The 17,292-nt window shown below is 34.6% G+C and overlaps 1 protein-coding gene across 2 annotated transcripts in view; it reads right to left on the reverse strand.

The window, feature by feature from the left end:
* The window catches only part of LOC117120363 (arginine/serine-rich protein PNISR-like), a 28,399-nt gene extending 11,364 nt beyond the window's left edge, over window positions 1–17,035 (reverse strand). The window contains exons 1-8 of one of the 2 annotated variants that reach the window (XM_033265399.1): window positions 16,886–17,035; window positions 7,016–7,133; window positions 5,944–6,048; window positions 4,373–4,689; window positions 3,488–3,782; window positions 2,674–2,894; window positions 1,566–1,724; window positions 1,366–1,477 (exon numbers count right to left, since the gene is read on the reverse strand). In XM_033265399.1, coding sequence (XP_033121290.1) covers window positions 1,366–1,477; window positions 1,566–1,724; window positions 2,674–2,894; window positions 3,488–3,782; window positions 4,373–4,689; window positions 5,944–6,048; window positions 7,016–7,085 — 1,279 coding nt within the window. In that variant the 5' untranslated portion in view covers window positions 7,086–7,133; window positions 16,886–17,035. The remainder of the gene's footprint in view (window positions 1–1,365; window positions 1,478–1,565; window positions 1,725–2,673; window positions 2,895–3,487; window positions 3,783–4,372; window positions 4,690–5,943; window positions 6,049–7,015; window positions 7,134–16,885) is intronic. The other variant, XM_033265400.1, reaches the window with a different exon arrangement.
* Between the last annotated feature and the right edge of the window lie 257 nt (window positions 17,036–17,292).

Genomic DNA, 17,292 nt, shown 5'->3' on the forward strand with positions numbered 1-17,292 from the left:
TTCGAGACGAGTAGGGGGTTACCCCGGTGTACTGGAACAGACAGCCCCTGTGGTGGACGACGAGAGTTGCTGGTACCGGGTTACCGGGTAGCACAGACACGAACGGACCCTTAGGGGCAAAGAAAGTCATTGATCGAGTTTCAAGTTCACATTTCAAGCGCCCTGAGCATCTTACATTAGATGGATTTGTGCTCTATATAAAACTACACTATTATATATGTGCATGATGATGTAATTTTATACACAAATATGGGCATCACATTTATTTGTCAACTAAAATTTGACAGTGGACAGAGCTTTAGGTAAAGTATCAATGTGTATAAACCAGATTGTTTCATTGACATCCAAAGTATTACATATGATTAAATGTACAATACCTATTTGTTGGACACTTAAGCAGTGGACAATATACAGCCATAACAAAAAAAAAAAAAAAAAAATATGTTTGCTGCATCAAGTAAACCTTATTACATATGCTCATGGATTAAAATTGGAAAGATGCTAGGAATAGATTTTTGAACAATCTTTTTTTTTCTTTCTTGGACTCTAGAATATCGACTCCAAGACATCTATGATGACATCAGAAGGATGAATACCCAAGCAAGTAAAAAAGATGCACCGGATGCTTTCCCATTGCTTGCTAATATGACACATTGTGTCTTCTTAATCAAAATATTTTAGTCTTTAGTATTTTAGTCGATTCACACGACAGAAGACTCTTGTGCATACCTAAACAGGCCACAGATATGCAGAGGCCAAGGCCTAGCATTTCTCGAAATATCTCAATGTTTGGGACAAGTATCTTTTGGAGCATTAGCAAACCATTATGGCAAAATTCTAAATTTAAATTTCCAATGAATTGGTATAGTTTATTGGCATTCCAACCACTGTTATTCAAGAAGTGAAGTGTTTTTCTATTACAGAGCATCACTTGCGCTGCCTGTTTACGATTGGTACCCAATATACGTCACATGACCAGCATAGCGGAATGTGTTTATTGTTACTTTCTGAGACATTTCTATCAAATCACTGCCAACTTGACTTGAGTGAATTTTAACTTTGCTGAAGGTAGGTACGATTGATTAGAAGACAGTGAAGATATGCACGACCCTGTGAATGCAGATCCATGCTAAGTATTCCGTGAGTCATAAAGCCTCTGCAATATCTATTTTTTTTTTTTATAAGTAGATACTAACACATGAGACACATAACCTTACGAGGATGTATCTCATGTACATGTATGTGTAGCAGCGGACTCTTGTAACATTTTAGCATGTGTGAATAAGTCATTATATATATTTTTATTTAGACGATCAAAATATCATTTGACTACTGTAGTAATATTATGAATTATAAAACTGATACCTTTGGAAGACCGACTTGAGGCTTTCTGGTAAACCTCTTCCACAACATCATGGATTTCACTGCTTGTAACATCGAGGAGTATTTCAGTAAGCCAGAGACGTATTTTCATCAACTAAAAGGGTAAATAACATGGAGCTTTTAGTCTAGGAAAGCTATGATAGCATTTTGAAACAAAAATGCATTTCAAACAACAGACATACCAAAGCCCTTTGTTTCTCTTCCTCTGTCATTTCTGGTTCATCTTCTTCAACTTCATCTGATACGGATGATGTTGAAGATGGTCTCTTTGGTTTCACTTCCTCCCCTTCAACAACTGGACCACTTTCCTTATCTTTAACATTATCTTCTTCTCCACTTATCTGCAATAAAACAAAACAAATCATTATCAAGCATGTGTATAAATATATTTTCTCACCTTTAATCCAGTATATTACCTATATAATAAACAATCTTCCTTTCCTACCAAAACAAAGGTTGTCCTAACCTACTAAATTCTGTTATAAAAAGTGAGTTTACTTTTTGTGTACATTATTATTTGACCTTATGTACATTAAGCCAAAATATCATAGTGTTGCTTAAGCAATTAGGATCAGTCTTTTACTGTCTACTTTAAGCCTAGGAATAATTCTAATTCATTGCTAACCACCTCTCACTCCACATGCACAGCACATCAGATATGTTTTACATGTTTGCAGTGACCCTAACACATCATGGACAAACTATGATGTTTGCTACACCATACTACTGTGACCTGTGGCTAAAAATATCAGATTACAAATCAACATTCAGCAGCCTAAGTTAAGGACCCAATGCAAGGAAGCTATATACAGCCTTCTTCAACAGATGCTGAATATGCCGACTTCCAAGACACCAAGCGTCAGATAAAGGAAGAGTTATGTATATAAACATTTTGGTTGGTAAAATAGTAACTACATGGCTAATATGCATGATTAAGGAATCATACGTATAATTAAAACTTAAAAAGTGGCCTTTTTTTCAAACATTATACAAGTATAGGAGTATATACTATTTAATAAACACACACACACACACACAAAAACCCCAAGGCTAGATTTCTAAGATTTTGGTGGTCAGGCTTGGACAACATTGTTTTTTGGGGACAAAAACCTAACTAATACATGGCTTCCAACTTTTCTTTTTTTTTTTTTTTTTTTTTTTTTCTTTTTTTTTTTGCATGAAATGAAAGGTTCTCCAAGCCTACCAACTTTTACTTAATGAAAATTCCGTTGGAATCTTTGTACTTTGTATTGATGTTCTAATCCTGTCTAATAAACTGTGGCCACTTACATTACTACCATCATCATCATCATCATATTTTGATTTGGGTGGCAAGCCAGCCGCTATACGAGCCTGATTCTCTGTATCTTGCTCAACCTGTTTTTCTTCATCCATTTTCTGTTTTCTCAGTCTGGCTTGCTCTTCTTTCTCTAACTTCTTTTGCTTCTCCTTCTCCATTTTTTCAAGTCCCTCTCGGATCCAGGCTGGTAGACTCTTCCGTTTGTTCGCATCTGGTTTGTAAGAATGGTTATGTAAATATAAAGCAGCTACACTATACCTTAAGAAATTCTCATTATGAATAAATAAATTTAATATTCAGTTATTATATGGTGTATACATTTTGTAACATTCAAGTGTTACATTTCATGTTACAAAGATAAATGCATGGCAATTAACAGCCCACTAAATGGATAATAATGTAACAAAATGTGCTCTAGCAACCAGTCATAATGCATAAATGTCATAAAAAATAACAAAAACTTGTAGTTTTAGAACAATTTTAAAATGTTGTAGTAAAGATAGACAGCTAATAGCATAGTTTAGTATAGTTTCATACAGTAGTAGCAAAATACTTAGTTTCAGAGGTGTCAACTAAATTAAATTATCATTTTTGTTAATGTACTAGGTTTAGAAGGTATTTGTAGGAATACGCGCAAGTTATATTTTGTATCATATAAATTGAGGACTTTACCTTTCTATTAGCAAGTGGGAGATGAAGAGAAATTTTCAAAATGAAAAATATCTCAGCATTTACTGGCATGGATGCTGAGACTGGGATTTGAAAGGAAGCATTAACCAAACCACAACAAAGAAATATTCTCACCTATGACTGCTTCCTCTTCTTCTGGAATTGATCGACTATCTTGTTCGCTGGGGTAAAATCCAGGAGGTTGCCCATGGAATGGGGCATCATCCCTCATTCTAGATGCACTTGGCTGATGGTGATGTTGAGGATGAACAGGAGGAAATTGGTGAAGATCAGGAGGTGGCAAGGGAGGAGGCAGCTGATGATGGGGTGGTATCTGATGATGATGAGGAGGAGGCTGTTGAAGGTGAGGAGGAAGAGGTGGTGGAAGGGATTCTTGGTCAGGTATCCAGTCAGCATGTGAAGACTCATGCTGAAAAATGGATAATAATCAATAATAATGATGACGATAATACCAATGATGATAACAATTGTGATAAGTATGACAATGACAGCATAGGGAGTACAACACATTTTGATAACATGTCCACATGTAATTGTGGCTATGAATTTTTATATTTTTTTTAAATGTTACTGTTATATAGGAGGAAAAATCTGTCAACAGCAATAGGTTTGCTTTTTGTTTATCCTCCCACCGACAAGGGTATTTTCTTGTCCTTTTTTGTCCTTTATATGTTTTTTAAAGTTTTTTTGGAAAAATTAAATGAAATGAAATGAAAGAATGGGCTTCTGATCTTTACACTTACCAGCATGATTAGTTGCAGGCTTGAAATTAGCTGTAAGGTCTAATTATGGGAGACCTGACCACATTAATTATTAGGGAGTCTTTAATTGCAACAAATTGATCGCAAGAGGAATTACTCGTTTGTGACTGTCCTGTGTTCTCTGCACTACTTACCAAAAACTTGTCCTAGAATTTGGTTGACAATGACTTTGAATGTGACTTATTATTACATCGTAGATCATACCATGAAAAAAAGTTTCCTGATGACCGAATCTTACCTGTCTGAAGCGCATTTGCTCTCGAGGGATTGGTGGCGGTAGCTCATGTTGCAATGGTGTTGGTGGCATCATTGGAGGTGGTACAGTAGGATCATGAATGCCGGGTGGTACTGGTTCTGGCAGCAGTGGTGGTCCATGTGGTGGTCTCTGCTCCTGCCCTGCTGACTGATGGTTGTAGTCGAAACATTGAGGACTGCCGCCATGCTGATCTGCTGATTTGTAATTGTTGCTCCCATGATCATAGTCGTACGTTTCAATAGCTGGAGGAGGAGGCTGCCAGCCTAACCATCCAAAAGGTTCCATCCTTCCATCACCACCTGAAAATATTTATAAATGTTGGTTTAATCTATCCAAATGACATCTGCAACAGGTGTTTATAGTCTCTGGCAAGTTGTTAGAGAAATCTTTTCAGCAAAGGCCAGCTGGGTAGGGTATATTACAATTTATGTGCTAAGAAAGCTCATCCTCAACCAGTGGCATGTCTAGGGATATTGAAATGGAGAGAGGGTGGCCTAATACGGACATAAAGGCAAAGTCTAATACGATGTCTAAATGATTAAGTGAGGAGCACTAGCTGGCAAACTAAAGTAATTAAAAAAGTTATTTCTTTGTGGAAAAAGGGGAATGTATTCCCAGTGAAACCCTGTAGACAGTGGCGGTGCCAGCGGGGTGGCAGGTGGGGGCTTAAGCTCCCCCACCAGACAGGTCAAGCTCCCCCATTGGACAGAGCTCGTCGGACATTCAGACCATAAAACATATAAAAATAGGCCCACACCAAGCCAACACATGCCTGTCACAGTCTGAGAGTGCCATTTTCGGCTATCTATAGGTTGATATTCTTTAAAAAAATCTCATTTGGGAGGGGGAACCCCCTCTCAACACCTTCTCCCAGCTCGAGCCTACGAGCTCAAGTCCCCCTATTGGACAACTTAGCTCCCCGGAAAATATATCCTGGAGCCGCCACTGCCTGTAGATATGGCACTGTCATCAACCAGTTCTACCTGGAGTGGCTTATCCCCACTTGGGAGTATGCGTTCATCTCATAAGCACACGTGTTGACCCACAATGCATGTGCGTATGTTTTTACACTGTTGTTTTGTGGGACCTTAATAGCAACAATATCCAAGAGCTGGGGGCCCATTCCAAGATGAAAAGCTCAGGAAGCTTACTATACAGGATGGGTGGGCCTAAAATATCGGAGGGCCAGAGGCAATTTTTGCATTCACACAGAGGGCCGCACCAAAAACTTTTATGTTTTCAGTGTGCTTCCAAAAACCTTCATGCACTGCTTTTTCACCATTTTATTCTCAGTTTAAATACTACTTTTTAGATGGTTGGTGTCGGGCCGTAAAATATATGTTTTCTAGCCAAAGATGTTTGGCGGGCCGCACATATAGGGTTTTTAATTAATTTTGGCAGGCCACAAAAAAAAATCAATGTCGAGCCGCATGTGGCCCGCGAGCCAAACTTTGCAAACCTGTGCTTTACATGATGAATAATGGAAAACCAACATTATAATGAAAACTATAATGCGACAATAACAGTTTGTCACAATATGAAAATTAACTTGCCTGGTTGGGATCTTGGAGTGTTATGGTTGGCTGCAATTACAACTGCTTGATCAATTGCTTCTTTCTGCTGAATCCATTGTTGGGCAAGAGCTGCCCAGTCAGTTTCTACAGTATAAAATCAAAGCACACAATTATATAAATTTATATCACTAAACAAAAAGAATTGAAGGAAAAGTTATTGTTTTAATTATATTAGATCAATATACTTTGTACCAAATCACTATTAAACAACAGCAATGCATCCACAAAAAATTGCAAGACTTGTATTTCGGGAGATTTTTATTATGAGCGATGTCATAACCACCACTAAATACATCTTATCCGCTCGACTAATACAATACATTTCCAATAGTGCACAAATGTTGAGGGATCATTAAGCAATTTTCAAGACTATATTTGGACCAAGAGAATAGGACTTTCATGAATTTTTACAGTATTTGTTTGAATCATTTTTTATTCATAGTAAATTCTGTACATACAGGGTAACATACTGTACATTCAAACAGGTAAAATTATTCTAAAAAATATATATGTTTGTACAGATTAATATTACATATTAACAATTTTGTTAATATCTAATGTAAATTAGGCCCCCACATGCTAAAAATTGTTTTGTTGCATCCACACAGCAACATTTAAATATCAGGGTTGGTCAGTCTGCATTTATTATTTCCACTAGTGGCAAGCCTACTGACTCTGTAGATGAGAGCTTTGGCCTTTGTTATACACGCAAGTTCAGGGTTTAGTGCGAATCATCGTTCTTTCAATTCAATTTAAATGAATGATTACCACAAGTATAAAATTTACAATAGGGCTTCAAATTTATATTTCAAGCATGAAAGCGGACAGAATAGTATGTATTGTGAGATGTGTGTGAATATTTTGGAGATTGTTTTTCAAGAAATAATAAAATTATATTTATATAAAATTATACATGTTTTAAATTTTATTTTATTTCTTCTTTACCCTGGGTGACCTGATCAGTGCAAAAAAACATTATCCTTCAGGGCCCAGCTTATGAAATTCTCAATACAAAAAAAAAAGCAAAAAAAAAAAGCTGGTGATCCCATACCTTGGCTAGCTTGATAATGCTGTTGGGCCTGGGAGCCCCACTGTGTCTGCCACTGTTGATTTGACCACATTGCTTTAACTAGGAATATTCAATAAGAAGGCCAGAATACATTACAAAGCTGTAAATAAACAAATACAGACTGAGTTAACATAATGCGATCCAAGAAATATATAATTTGTACAATTATACTCATAAAAGTTTTACTTAAGATTATAATAAATGTGCGTATCTCATTTTAAGTTTAGTCTCACAACTTGTTTTCCAATCAAAAAATTATTTACTAGGTTTTTGCAGTACAACAGCACTGTACTGTCATCATCATCATTATGAGGCTACATGTATGTTCATCCAATGTTAACATATTGCGATCCAAGAAATATATAATTTGTACAATTGCTCATAAAAGTTTTTATCAAAGATTATAATAATGTGCGTATCTCATTTTAAGTTTAGTTTCACAACTTGTTTTGCAATAAAAAAATGATAGTAGGTTTTTGGACCACTCAGCCTGTCATCATCATCATTATTATTATGAGGCTATGTTCATCCAATTTGGACAATAGCCTTGTTAAGCAGTTTCCACTATTTTTGTCTGTTGAGATTTTACTTTATTTTGCCATCATATTAGTTCATATTCATCTCCTTTTCAATCTTAGATAGTATAATACATACTCCAAGTATGTATCATACTATCTAAGATAGTATAATACATACTCCAAGTATCGAAATGCACGCCATCATGTCGGGATTCAATATTTCAACATTAATTATGTCATCATCAGGAATGATCATTCCTGATGATGACATAATTAATGTCGGTGGACATTTTTCAGTGGACCTTTCAGTCTTCATATTTTCCTTTTGCCTTTCTTTGGTTTGGTTGCCACAGTGCATATCTCTGGCTCACCTATTGTTTTATAGCAAAGATACTACAAATACAAGATAGAGTTCTCCACAGAAAAAAGTGTTCCACCGAAATACATGGTGGGAATACAAATAATGGGGCGCCCCATGCATCTAAAAAACTTCTAATAAACTTTTGTTACCAAGTCGTCGCATATTTTGTCAATTCTCAATAAAAAAATTGTACACCGCGATGCGCTATAGTGACGTACGGCATTGGAGGATGTTGCTGTGCAATAAATTGCGACACATATATACAAACAAGGTCTTTATTTATGTCGTTTCGGATGAATAGAGAAAGGTAAAATATTGCACGGACATTAAACAAAAAATTAGCTATATATTATAAATATATATTAACATTTTAACAAACTGGAATAGACACCCAGAGAGTGACATCATTGAATACATAACCTCCTTGGCAGAGGTAAAAATCATTGCTATTATCGAAATAAAACACAAAACAATTAAGCCTAATCATGGATCAAAAGGATAAAAGAACAATATAGCGCAGAATCGTATGGCCGGACGCACTCTAGTTTTCTTCCATAGTGGAAAAAGAAGGGCGCTGTGTGTGTCTGGATACTTAGCAACAAAAGTATAGAAAACTTGCGTTATAAAAAAGAAGGGCGCCGCCTACATTGGGCCCAATTTCTGCCTCATTTTTACTATGCGAGTGCTCTATCTTGTATTTCTAGTATCTTTGCTTGCGCCTGGAGAGTAGCAGCAAGTTGTGAGAAGTCAACTTCTGGAAGATCTAGTTTAATGCGGTTTTATGTGGTTTACAGCAATACAAAACTAATGATATGGATTCTTCTTTTATTACTCTAAGTAGTAATTTTGATGTTACGTCAAAAAAAGGATCCAAATCATTTAAGATTATCATCTTTCAAAAAATGAAATTGTTCAAAGTTAACAGAAACACAAGTAAATTATGATTTTGCTTATTTGTGTAAGTTCGGTAGACTCTGTTTATGTTTTTGGGAGAAACACTTCAGAAAATTGTAGTTCCCCTTCTGTACTGTTTAAATATTGAAAGTGGAATCATACTAAAACCCAATTATTTTTCTTATTTAGATTCATTTTATAAAGTGACGTAGGGTACATGTGGCGAATTTTGTTGTCACTTACTTCTGTTTTCTCACTGTTATGTTTAATATGACAAAAATTAATGAAAAATTAGTGCACAGTTGGGGATAGGAAAATAACTCCATGGTAGTTTACAGTGATGATGTCATGATTGACTTATAATGATAATTACAATATAATAAGTAAATGTGTGTATTGACTTTAAAAGTATTAGGAAAACTGTGAGAAATGCAAACAACATGATCTATTTTTGTGTGAATTCGACAAAAAGCGAAGCCTACCGCAGGCTTAAGGCCTAGACTCGGCCAGGCATAAAACATATAAATAAAAATACACGTCATCTTATAATAATATTAATGATAATAATAATAATAATGTCAGTAATAATAATGACAGTAATAATAATAATGATAATAATTTAATAATAATAATAATACTTATACAAAGGAATGTATTTTTTTTTTCATTTTATTTTTTTTTAAATAATATTTCATGCATACAGTACAATACATGAAAACATAAAAATCTATTTAGGTGTTGTATTACTATTAAGTATAATAAATTTAGGTGTTGCATTAATGTCAAAAATCATTTTTGAATTAAACTTAACAAAATTGTTATAATATGAATGGCTGGTATCTGTAGTTACTGGAACAAAACAAAAATCATGAAATTGTAACTCCACATCCTGGGATACATATTATGATAATAATATATGATATATGATTAATTTTCTGTGAGTACAATTGCTTGCAATTTGATACAATAACAATTATTTCATAAGTATTTTTATACAAATTGAAATTATTTGAGATTTAGATTTAAACATGTCAACATTTATATAATTCATTATTTTGATAATTTGTTTAAATAATTTAAATTATGGACCTTAATTATTTCAAATCTTCACTTCTTTCTTTAAGTTGTCATAAGGTGGTTTTGTGTGAGAGTGTAGTTGTGTTATATTTAAAACAATACATTAAGCCCCATTAAAATGTATTAGTTTATCATAACAAAGAACAAAAACTGATAAGGGAGGTGTTTTTTCCCCCCCTAAGCCCACCCCCTTTTTTGCTGGTAAATTAATAGTTAAGGAAAAATATATAAAAAGTCTTAGCATTGGAATCAAATTTTAATATAAAAAAATATGTTTTTGTTGTACCAACCAGTAAAACATATTTGCAAGAAATCCTCAGCTTTTCAAGTGAAAAAAGTAGAAAAAATGATCGTTTGAGAAATATTTTTAAAAAAAATCAGAATTTTCCCAAAAGTGATGAGGAAGTGGGTGATAAATATTTTTTTTTTATGGGGCCTTACATATTTTATGACACCACAAAACCTCCATCATGCTTAGGCCTACACCAGGTCCACGTACGCAGCATGCTAGACAACGCCTGGAAGGGTTGAACTGAGAAGTAGGCCTAGCCTAGACATCGACCTGCAACAGTCGCAGTGTCGCGTCCTCCTCCTTTCCTACCTAGCCTGTTTTCAATGGTATCGGAATGGATTCAGATTATATAATTTTTAATTACCCTAAATGCTCGAAAAAGCGCCATTCCGTGGCTCTAAAGAGTATATTATTACCTTGTGTGTAATTAAACAATTTGGGTTTTAAACACAATGTATACAGTGTTAAGATGAATAAATAACACAATGAATACACAAGTATTTCTTTTTTTGTATTAAAGTGTTTATATACTATGACATTGGACCTATGATAGGCCTACTGTACTACAAAAATGTGAGATATGTAACATGGGAACGGACATGAAAAGCGCCACACCAGTATTTCTTTTTATGAGCGCCGCTCTTGAATAGGCACTGCACTGAAGCCTCCAAATATGTTATAAGCGCCGCTGCGCGTATTTAAGCTTTTACAGATCAAAGACATTTGTTTATTCCTAAATAAAAAGAAGTGTTAAAAAATTGTATTTGTATATTTTTATTTTTATATTTTTTTATTTTTTTTTTTTAGTTGACATTTATTATTTAGTTGAAAACTATACATGACGTTCCTCATATTCACTGTTGTTAATGTTAATATTTTTGATAATTAAAATTGATTTATTTTAAAAACAAACGAAAAAGTTTTTTTCACCACCCTGAAGCAGACCTACAATAGCATCTCCTTATTCAGTTGAACTTAAAACACTACAGTAACAAATGGAATACATTAAAACATAACATACAAACAGAAAAAACAAAACAAAACAAAACAAAACAGTAGCCATATGTACCTTTCAGGTACCTATTTGTGTATTTGTTTCTGACTGTAATTTATGAGAAAATTTTAGCATTTCATGTTTCATTACAGTATTTCATATACGCTCAAAGTATTGTATTGTCATTGTAATGGTTTTGTTTTATTAATAGGTCTACTGTACCTGGAAATTAAATTTAAAAAAATAAAAATAAAATATATAGCATAGCGCTGTTGAGATATTGGCTTTGGAGGTGTCAATGTGGAATTGTTTCCTCACGATTCTTTATTATAAAGTACTTACTAGTCTAGCAAAAGCATTATATCAATGCAAGAGTTTTATATTGAAAGTCTGTTGTTAGAAATACCACTAGCCAATAGTACAGTGAGTGTTTGCTTAGGTCTGACCAATAAAAATGAAGGTCATTTCTTAAGCCAAATACGAAGCCTAATTTGCATACATGACCCTATATAAATGCATACGAGACTGACTGCATTTGACTTTAGTTGATAGGGAGGCGATGAGGGTAACATAGCATTGTGTTGAAAGCGGATACAATATCCTGAAATTGAATTGCATAGAGCATTGTTGGTGACATTGCATTTATGTATTATTTTCAAACGTTTCAAAAACTATAAATCAGAGAATGAAATATACTTTTATATAGATTCAAGTGCTAAATTGATTTTAATGTAGGCCTACAAGATTTTATTGATTTTGAATCGTCGATATTCCAATTCTGTCATTTTACAACTCATATGTATCAGAACCCACTTTACCTATTACTAGCTCCATGTATATAGAACAACCTACAGTATACAATACAGTTTTAAATAAATTTAACTTGGCTATTTGTTGATATACTGTATTCAGCAGCAGTTTTAATGCATGAATGTTATTTCGTTGACAATTTCATTATATTTTATTGTATCTGACATTCCTAACAGCATTTTATGATAGAATTTCAGCATTTCGTTTTTGATATATTTTATATACCCTCAAAGTATTGTATTCTCATTGTAATGGTTTTGTATAATAGATCTAAACGGAAATTGGATAAAATAAATAAAAATAAAATACAACAATTTTGAGTGAATTCTGTCCATGTGAGCTAATTTAGAGGCACAAGCAGAGCAATATATACAACACTTTTACATTAAAAATTAACATGTTATGATGAACCTAGAGACCTAAATTTTTAGAAAAATCTCAACATAGGTACCATTATCTTTTGGAACATTGGCAAACAATTTTGGCAATATTCTCAAGTTCAATTTCCAATCAATTTTGAATAGTTTGAATTGAATTTATTCATTTATCATGTAATTAAAGCAAACATTTAAACAAGACATAAGAAAGGCAAAGTGCAACAAACGACACTGATTAATAGGATAAGCCATAAAAAAAAATGTAACAACTACTGTACTTATTTCCAAGTGGGTCCCATAAAAAAAATTTCAAATTGCTCAGTCTACGGAGTAAAGAACAAAACACAGACATCTAAAAAGCAATAAAATACAATGGAATATTCAGTAAGAATTGGCCTAAACATAATGTTTTTAAAATTTGATATGCAGAGAGGGGTATAGCGTCCTACCAACAAATTTGATGCCTGATGTTTATTGGCATTATTCATTATCAAAGTCAATCAGAATACAGTACTGTAGTATACCCCATCTTTTTTTTATCTTGTTTCCCCACTCTGGGCATAACTCTCATTGGCTGAAAATGGAAGTCACTCAATGTCACAATGCAAAGCCTGGCTGCGAACAGGCTGTAATTGTGTAATTTTTGAGCAATGACTTTCTCTCAATGTAATTTCCTTTTTGGACAATAAATTTGAATTTGAATTTAAATAACAAGGACAATTTTTGTGCTGCTTTTGCAGCAGTGATGAGAATAGAGGGATTTAGCAATGACTGTTTACAGGCGGTCATGGACCGAACTTGGGTATACAGGAAAAACATTACAGTGCAATAGCATAGGAAGAGATATTGGTTGTATTCGACTGGTCATTCTTCATTAAACCACACCCACCTCTGCAGTGGTAAAATCCTACTTAACGAAGACGACCAATCGAAAAGAAAACTTGTAAATACTCGACAAAACAAAATGGCTGCATAGTTACTGCGATACAAGCTGCATAATCAAGATTGTTTCGGCTTGATGCAGTAAGGATTTTTCGTAAAAAAAATGTTTTCATCCAGTTTTTGAATTCTCTTAGGCTACAGTTATTTTTTGACTTCATGTGGGTAAATATTATAATTTTTATTTTCTGAAATTTAATCTAAAATTATATTAACGCAAATGTTGTTTCTAAACTGACCAATCGGCCATGTTTGTTTTGGTCTGTTTTATAACTTAACACAGATTAAGGCACTCTGGTTACATTAATTTTTGTTGTCAACAAAGTTTATTTAACGAACCAGTTGAATGAAAATTCGTAGTCAAAGAAATGAACCAGTTGAATATGCTCAATGTTATGGTTGCGAAAACCACCCACTGTTAGTGTGAGAGGTAAATGGCTAGTAAAGGCGATACGATTGTTCAAAATAGTGTTTATTTACTTATCCTAGCGTTCTCCTTGGATTGTATACTTCAAAATTTTAGTGATCCTTCATAAACCTTCGCTGGCCCGAACATCGCAGCATAGCTCGTGGGTCGAAGCCCATCATGTTTACCTTAAATTAAACCATGCCGTAGATGTGCAGAGGCATAGGCCTAACATTTGTCGAAAAATCTCAATGTTTGCCGCCAGCAACCTTTACAGCATTAGCAAAACATTAAGCCAAAAGTTTCCAATCAATTTGGTATAGTTTACAGGGGAGCTTTACAGCAATACACAAGGGACGGCCACAATAGAAATCTCCATGTAAAACACTGCTGTGTCAGTGGATTATTTATATCCAACACCCAAGTTAGGTCACGTGACGCCCATCGCTAAATTCCTCTATTAGGTCAGCGTTGTAGTCTTTGCGGACGCGATGAAGCATTAACAAGACTAAAAAACATTCAAAATCTGTTTGTTTTTCTGTTTATTCTCACGGTTTTTGTTCCAAATACAAGTTCACCTCATTGGTAACGATTGGTCGTTAATTTCAAATAGGGGCCATAAAATAAGAGTTGAACTTAATTTATCGACAAACCCAAAATTTTCGCTTAAACGAGAATTTAGGTCTGGAACCAAATTTCTCAATGGTACCCGAATTTTCGTGACAGGCTACCGATTCATTAATTTTCCATGTTTAATTTCCAATGTTGGAGATGCCCTAGTAGGCTACACATTAATTATGTTTTGTTTTCCATTTACAAAATTTAAATTGATGTACGCTAGTCCACTCCTACCAAGCTGAACTGTGAGGCCTTTCTCTAGGCCTAGAGACAGTCGCGATGCTTTCAGTTCAACTGTCCTTGCTTCAAGTTTCCCCCAACAAGGACGTTTATCGCGCATGCCCCACCCATCCTTGTAAGGATAGCATTGGGGACGAATACAGATCATTTCAGTCGTGCCTTCATTTCAGTCCCGCCGTACTGTTATGCATTTCGGTCGCGATAAACAGCCTCAGTATGGAACGCCGATGTACGCACTAGTGCTTTATGTTTGGAAAGTAATTTTTAAAGGGTTCTGTATTTTAAAAGCTTTTTTAATATTCTTTGTATTTTTTTTAGTATGGTTGTTTTAAGTTTATGATTTTTATAATTACAAGTACAGTAATTTGAATATAATTTTAGCGTGTTCTTTTTTTCTTCTTACAGATTCAGAAGTGAAAAGTCAAGTACATATTTGTAATTACCAATTTCTGAATTATTCATAATAGAGGCCTACTGTAGGAATGTTGTTACGATTATGATTTCAAATAATCAAATATACTTTTATATCAAAATATATGTATCTGTACATTCCATTTAAACTGTAGTATTTTACAATTCATGTAATTTTTTTTTATAAATATGATCATCAGATTGATGACTTGAAGTTAATGGTGACATGAAGTAGAATGCACTTGAACACCTTCACTGCCAGTGCCATGACCTGCTAAAAATAGCTAGTCATCTATATTTAGCATCTGACCTATTTCTTTCTTTACAGTGTAATGTGTTCACATTCCTGAAGGCGGCGTACAAAGAATATGCCTTCTCACCCTCATGAGCACCGTGGGAACCTTGGTTAAAGTTTCTTTCCGATTTTATGGTTAGTTACCAGGCAACTAGTACAGGAGGCCTCAAAGTAGTGAATTTTTCTAGTTTTACAGTAGAAGGAAGCCCGCCCCGAAGACCGAAACCGTGGAATGGCTATTAACATGTATTTAAAATTATATATTAAAACTGAATTTTACTATGTATTTTATAAACATCAGAATATGTATAATAAATGGAAATAAAAAAAATAAAAAAATATAAACCTTGTGCTGCTTCACCTCAAGAGTACCATGGGGAATCTAGTTTGTATTAAATTCTAGCGCAACTATAGATTAGGACTAGAAAGAGTCATTTTGTCGGGCTTATGAATATAAAAGAAACCTGAAATGGGCCATTAAAATGTATGGTGTTTAATTATAAATATATTGAAAATTTTATGTGGAAAATAAATATGAAAATAATATATATTTCCTTCATTTTCATTCAGTATGTACATTTATCAAATTATAAACATGATCAGAACATTCAAAATAAATAGAAATGTAACAGACAAGAAAACAAACGTATGAACTAATCTGTTGACTATACTTATTTCATAAATCATTAAATTTATGCATTAAAAAAATATATATCGCAACAGACGTTAAAGAGAAACTTTTCTCAAACCAAGTCGACTTTGTAACATTTTCGTTACTGTAAAAAATAAAAAATAACACCAAGTGATACACGTACGGTAATATTAATTATCATAAACTATATAATACAGTAATTATACAAATAATTGTTAGTCAACTAAAGTTTTATGCAAGTTTTGTGTTTATAAAAATACTATACTGTTTAGCTCCCTTGTTCCAGATTTGCAGTCATACACCGCGACCGAAATGCATAACGAAAATAGCGCTACTGAAATGATCGGATACCTTGGGGACTACTTCCATGACTCGTCGTAAAAATAGCCACAGCGAATGTTAAAAGCTTATTGGAACAGTACTCAGAGCTATATTATTATAAAGGCCTATGCCTGATTGATTTGGCTCTACGTCTGCTAGCCTAGCTTAGCTAGGAGGCCTACTCTAGCCTAGGCCCATTTCTGCTTAGGCCTAGGCTAGGCCTACCTACCTGCCTAGATGATAGGCTAGGCCTACCCTCTACTACTGACACAGTGTGTCTAGGCTGTTTGGCAGTCCATATATCAGTGACCAGAAATATGAAAAGTGAGGATTTTTTAATATCTTAAACTTCGGATTACGGTTTTGGTACGCTAGGCCTTAGGCCTGGGCCTTTGTTGGATAGTTCGCGGCCGAAACGGGTGCCATCCCAAAACCACAGGACAGCCAGGGCAAGCTATCGAAATTATTACAGTACTTTACTTTTGTCTTGTTGTTGGCGTGTAGGCCTAGGCCTACATATCCTGTAATTATACGTTTGTGGTAAAAAAAAAATGTTCTTCTAAAGCAGTAGTTAATGTAGTTTACTTCCTTTATGATTTGCATAGGCAACCAAATAAAGATAAAACTAATGTATTAAAAAACCCTACCTACTCTCATGCCGTGTTTAGTCTTAGGTATCTCGCTAGCTGGATATTTCTGTTGATGGCGACTCGCGGTGCTGGAGCTCTATGGCTGGAGCCGACTTGCTGCTGGCGAATCACCTAGTTCGCATGCGCGAATGTATGGAACGCCGATCACGCACAAATAGTGATTTCAGAATGCGACTCGGTAATGGCTTCATCAGCATCAAAGATCTTATAAACACAAAATAGCGTTCTCCGCGATTTACGCGTAACAAATAGAAGCGTCGATTTGGCACAGAGAAAAGTAATCAATTTTAGGAGAGGGCGTCCTAGTCGTTGCCATGGATCTGAGATAGGGTGTTTGCGTTACGCCATAAGTTTCATCAAAATCTGAGACGGTCTTTTTTAATCTGGTTGATTTGACATGGAAT

The sequence above is a fragment of the Anneissia japonica genome, unplaced genomic scaffold (genome assembly GCF_011630105.1).
Source record: "Anneissia japonica isolate Jap-2015-1 unplaced genomic scaffold, ASM1163010v1 scaffold284953_len930413_cov181, whole genome shotgun sequence".
Lineage (NCBI taxonomy): Eukaryota > Metazoa > Echinodermata > Crinoidea > Comatulida > Comatulidae > Anneissia > Anneissia japonica.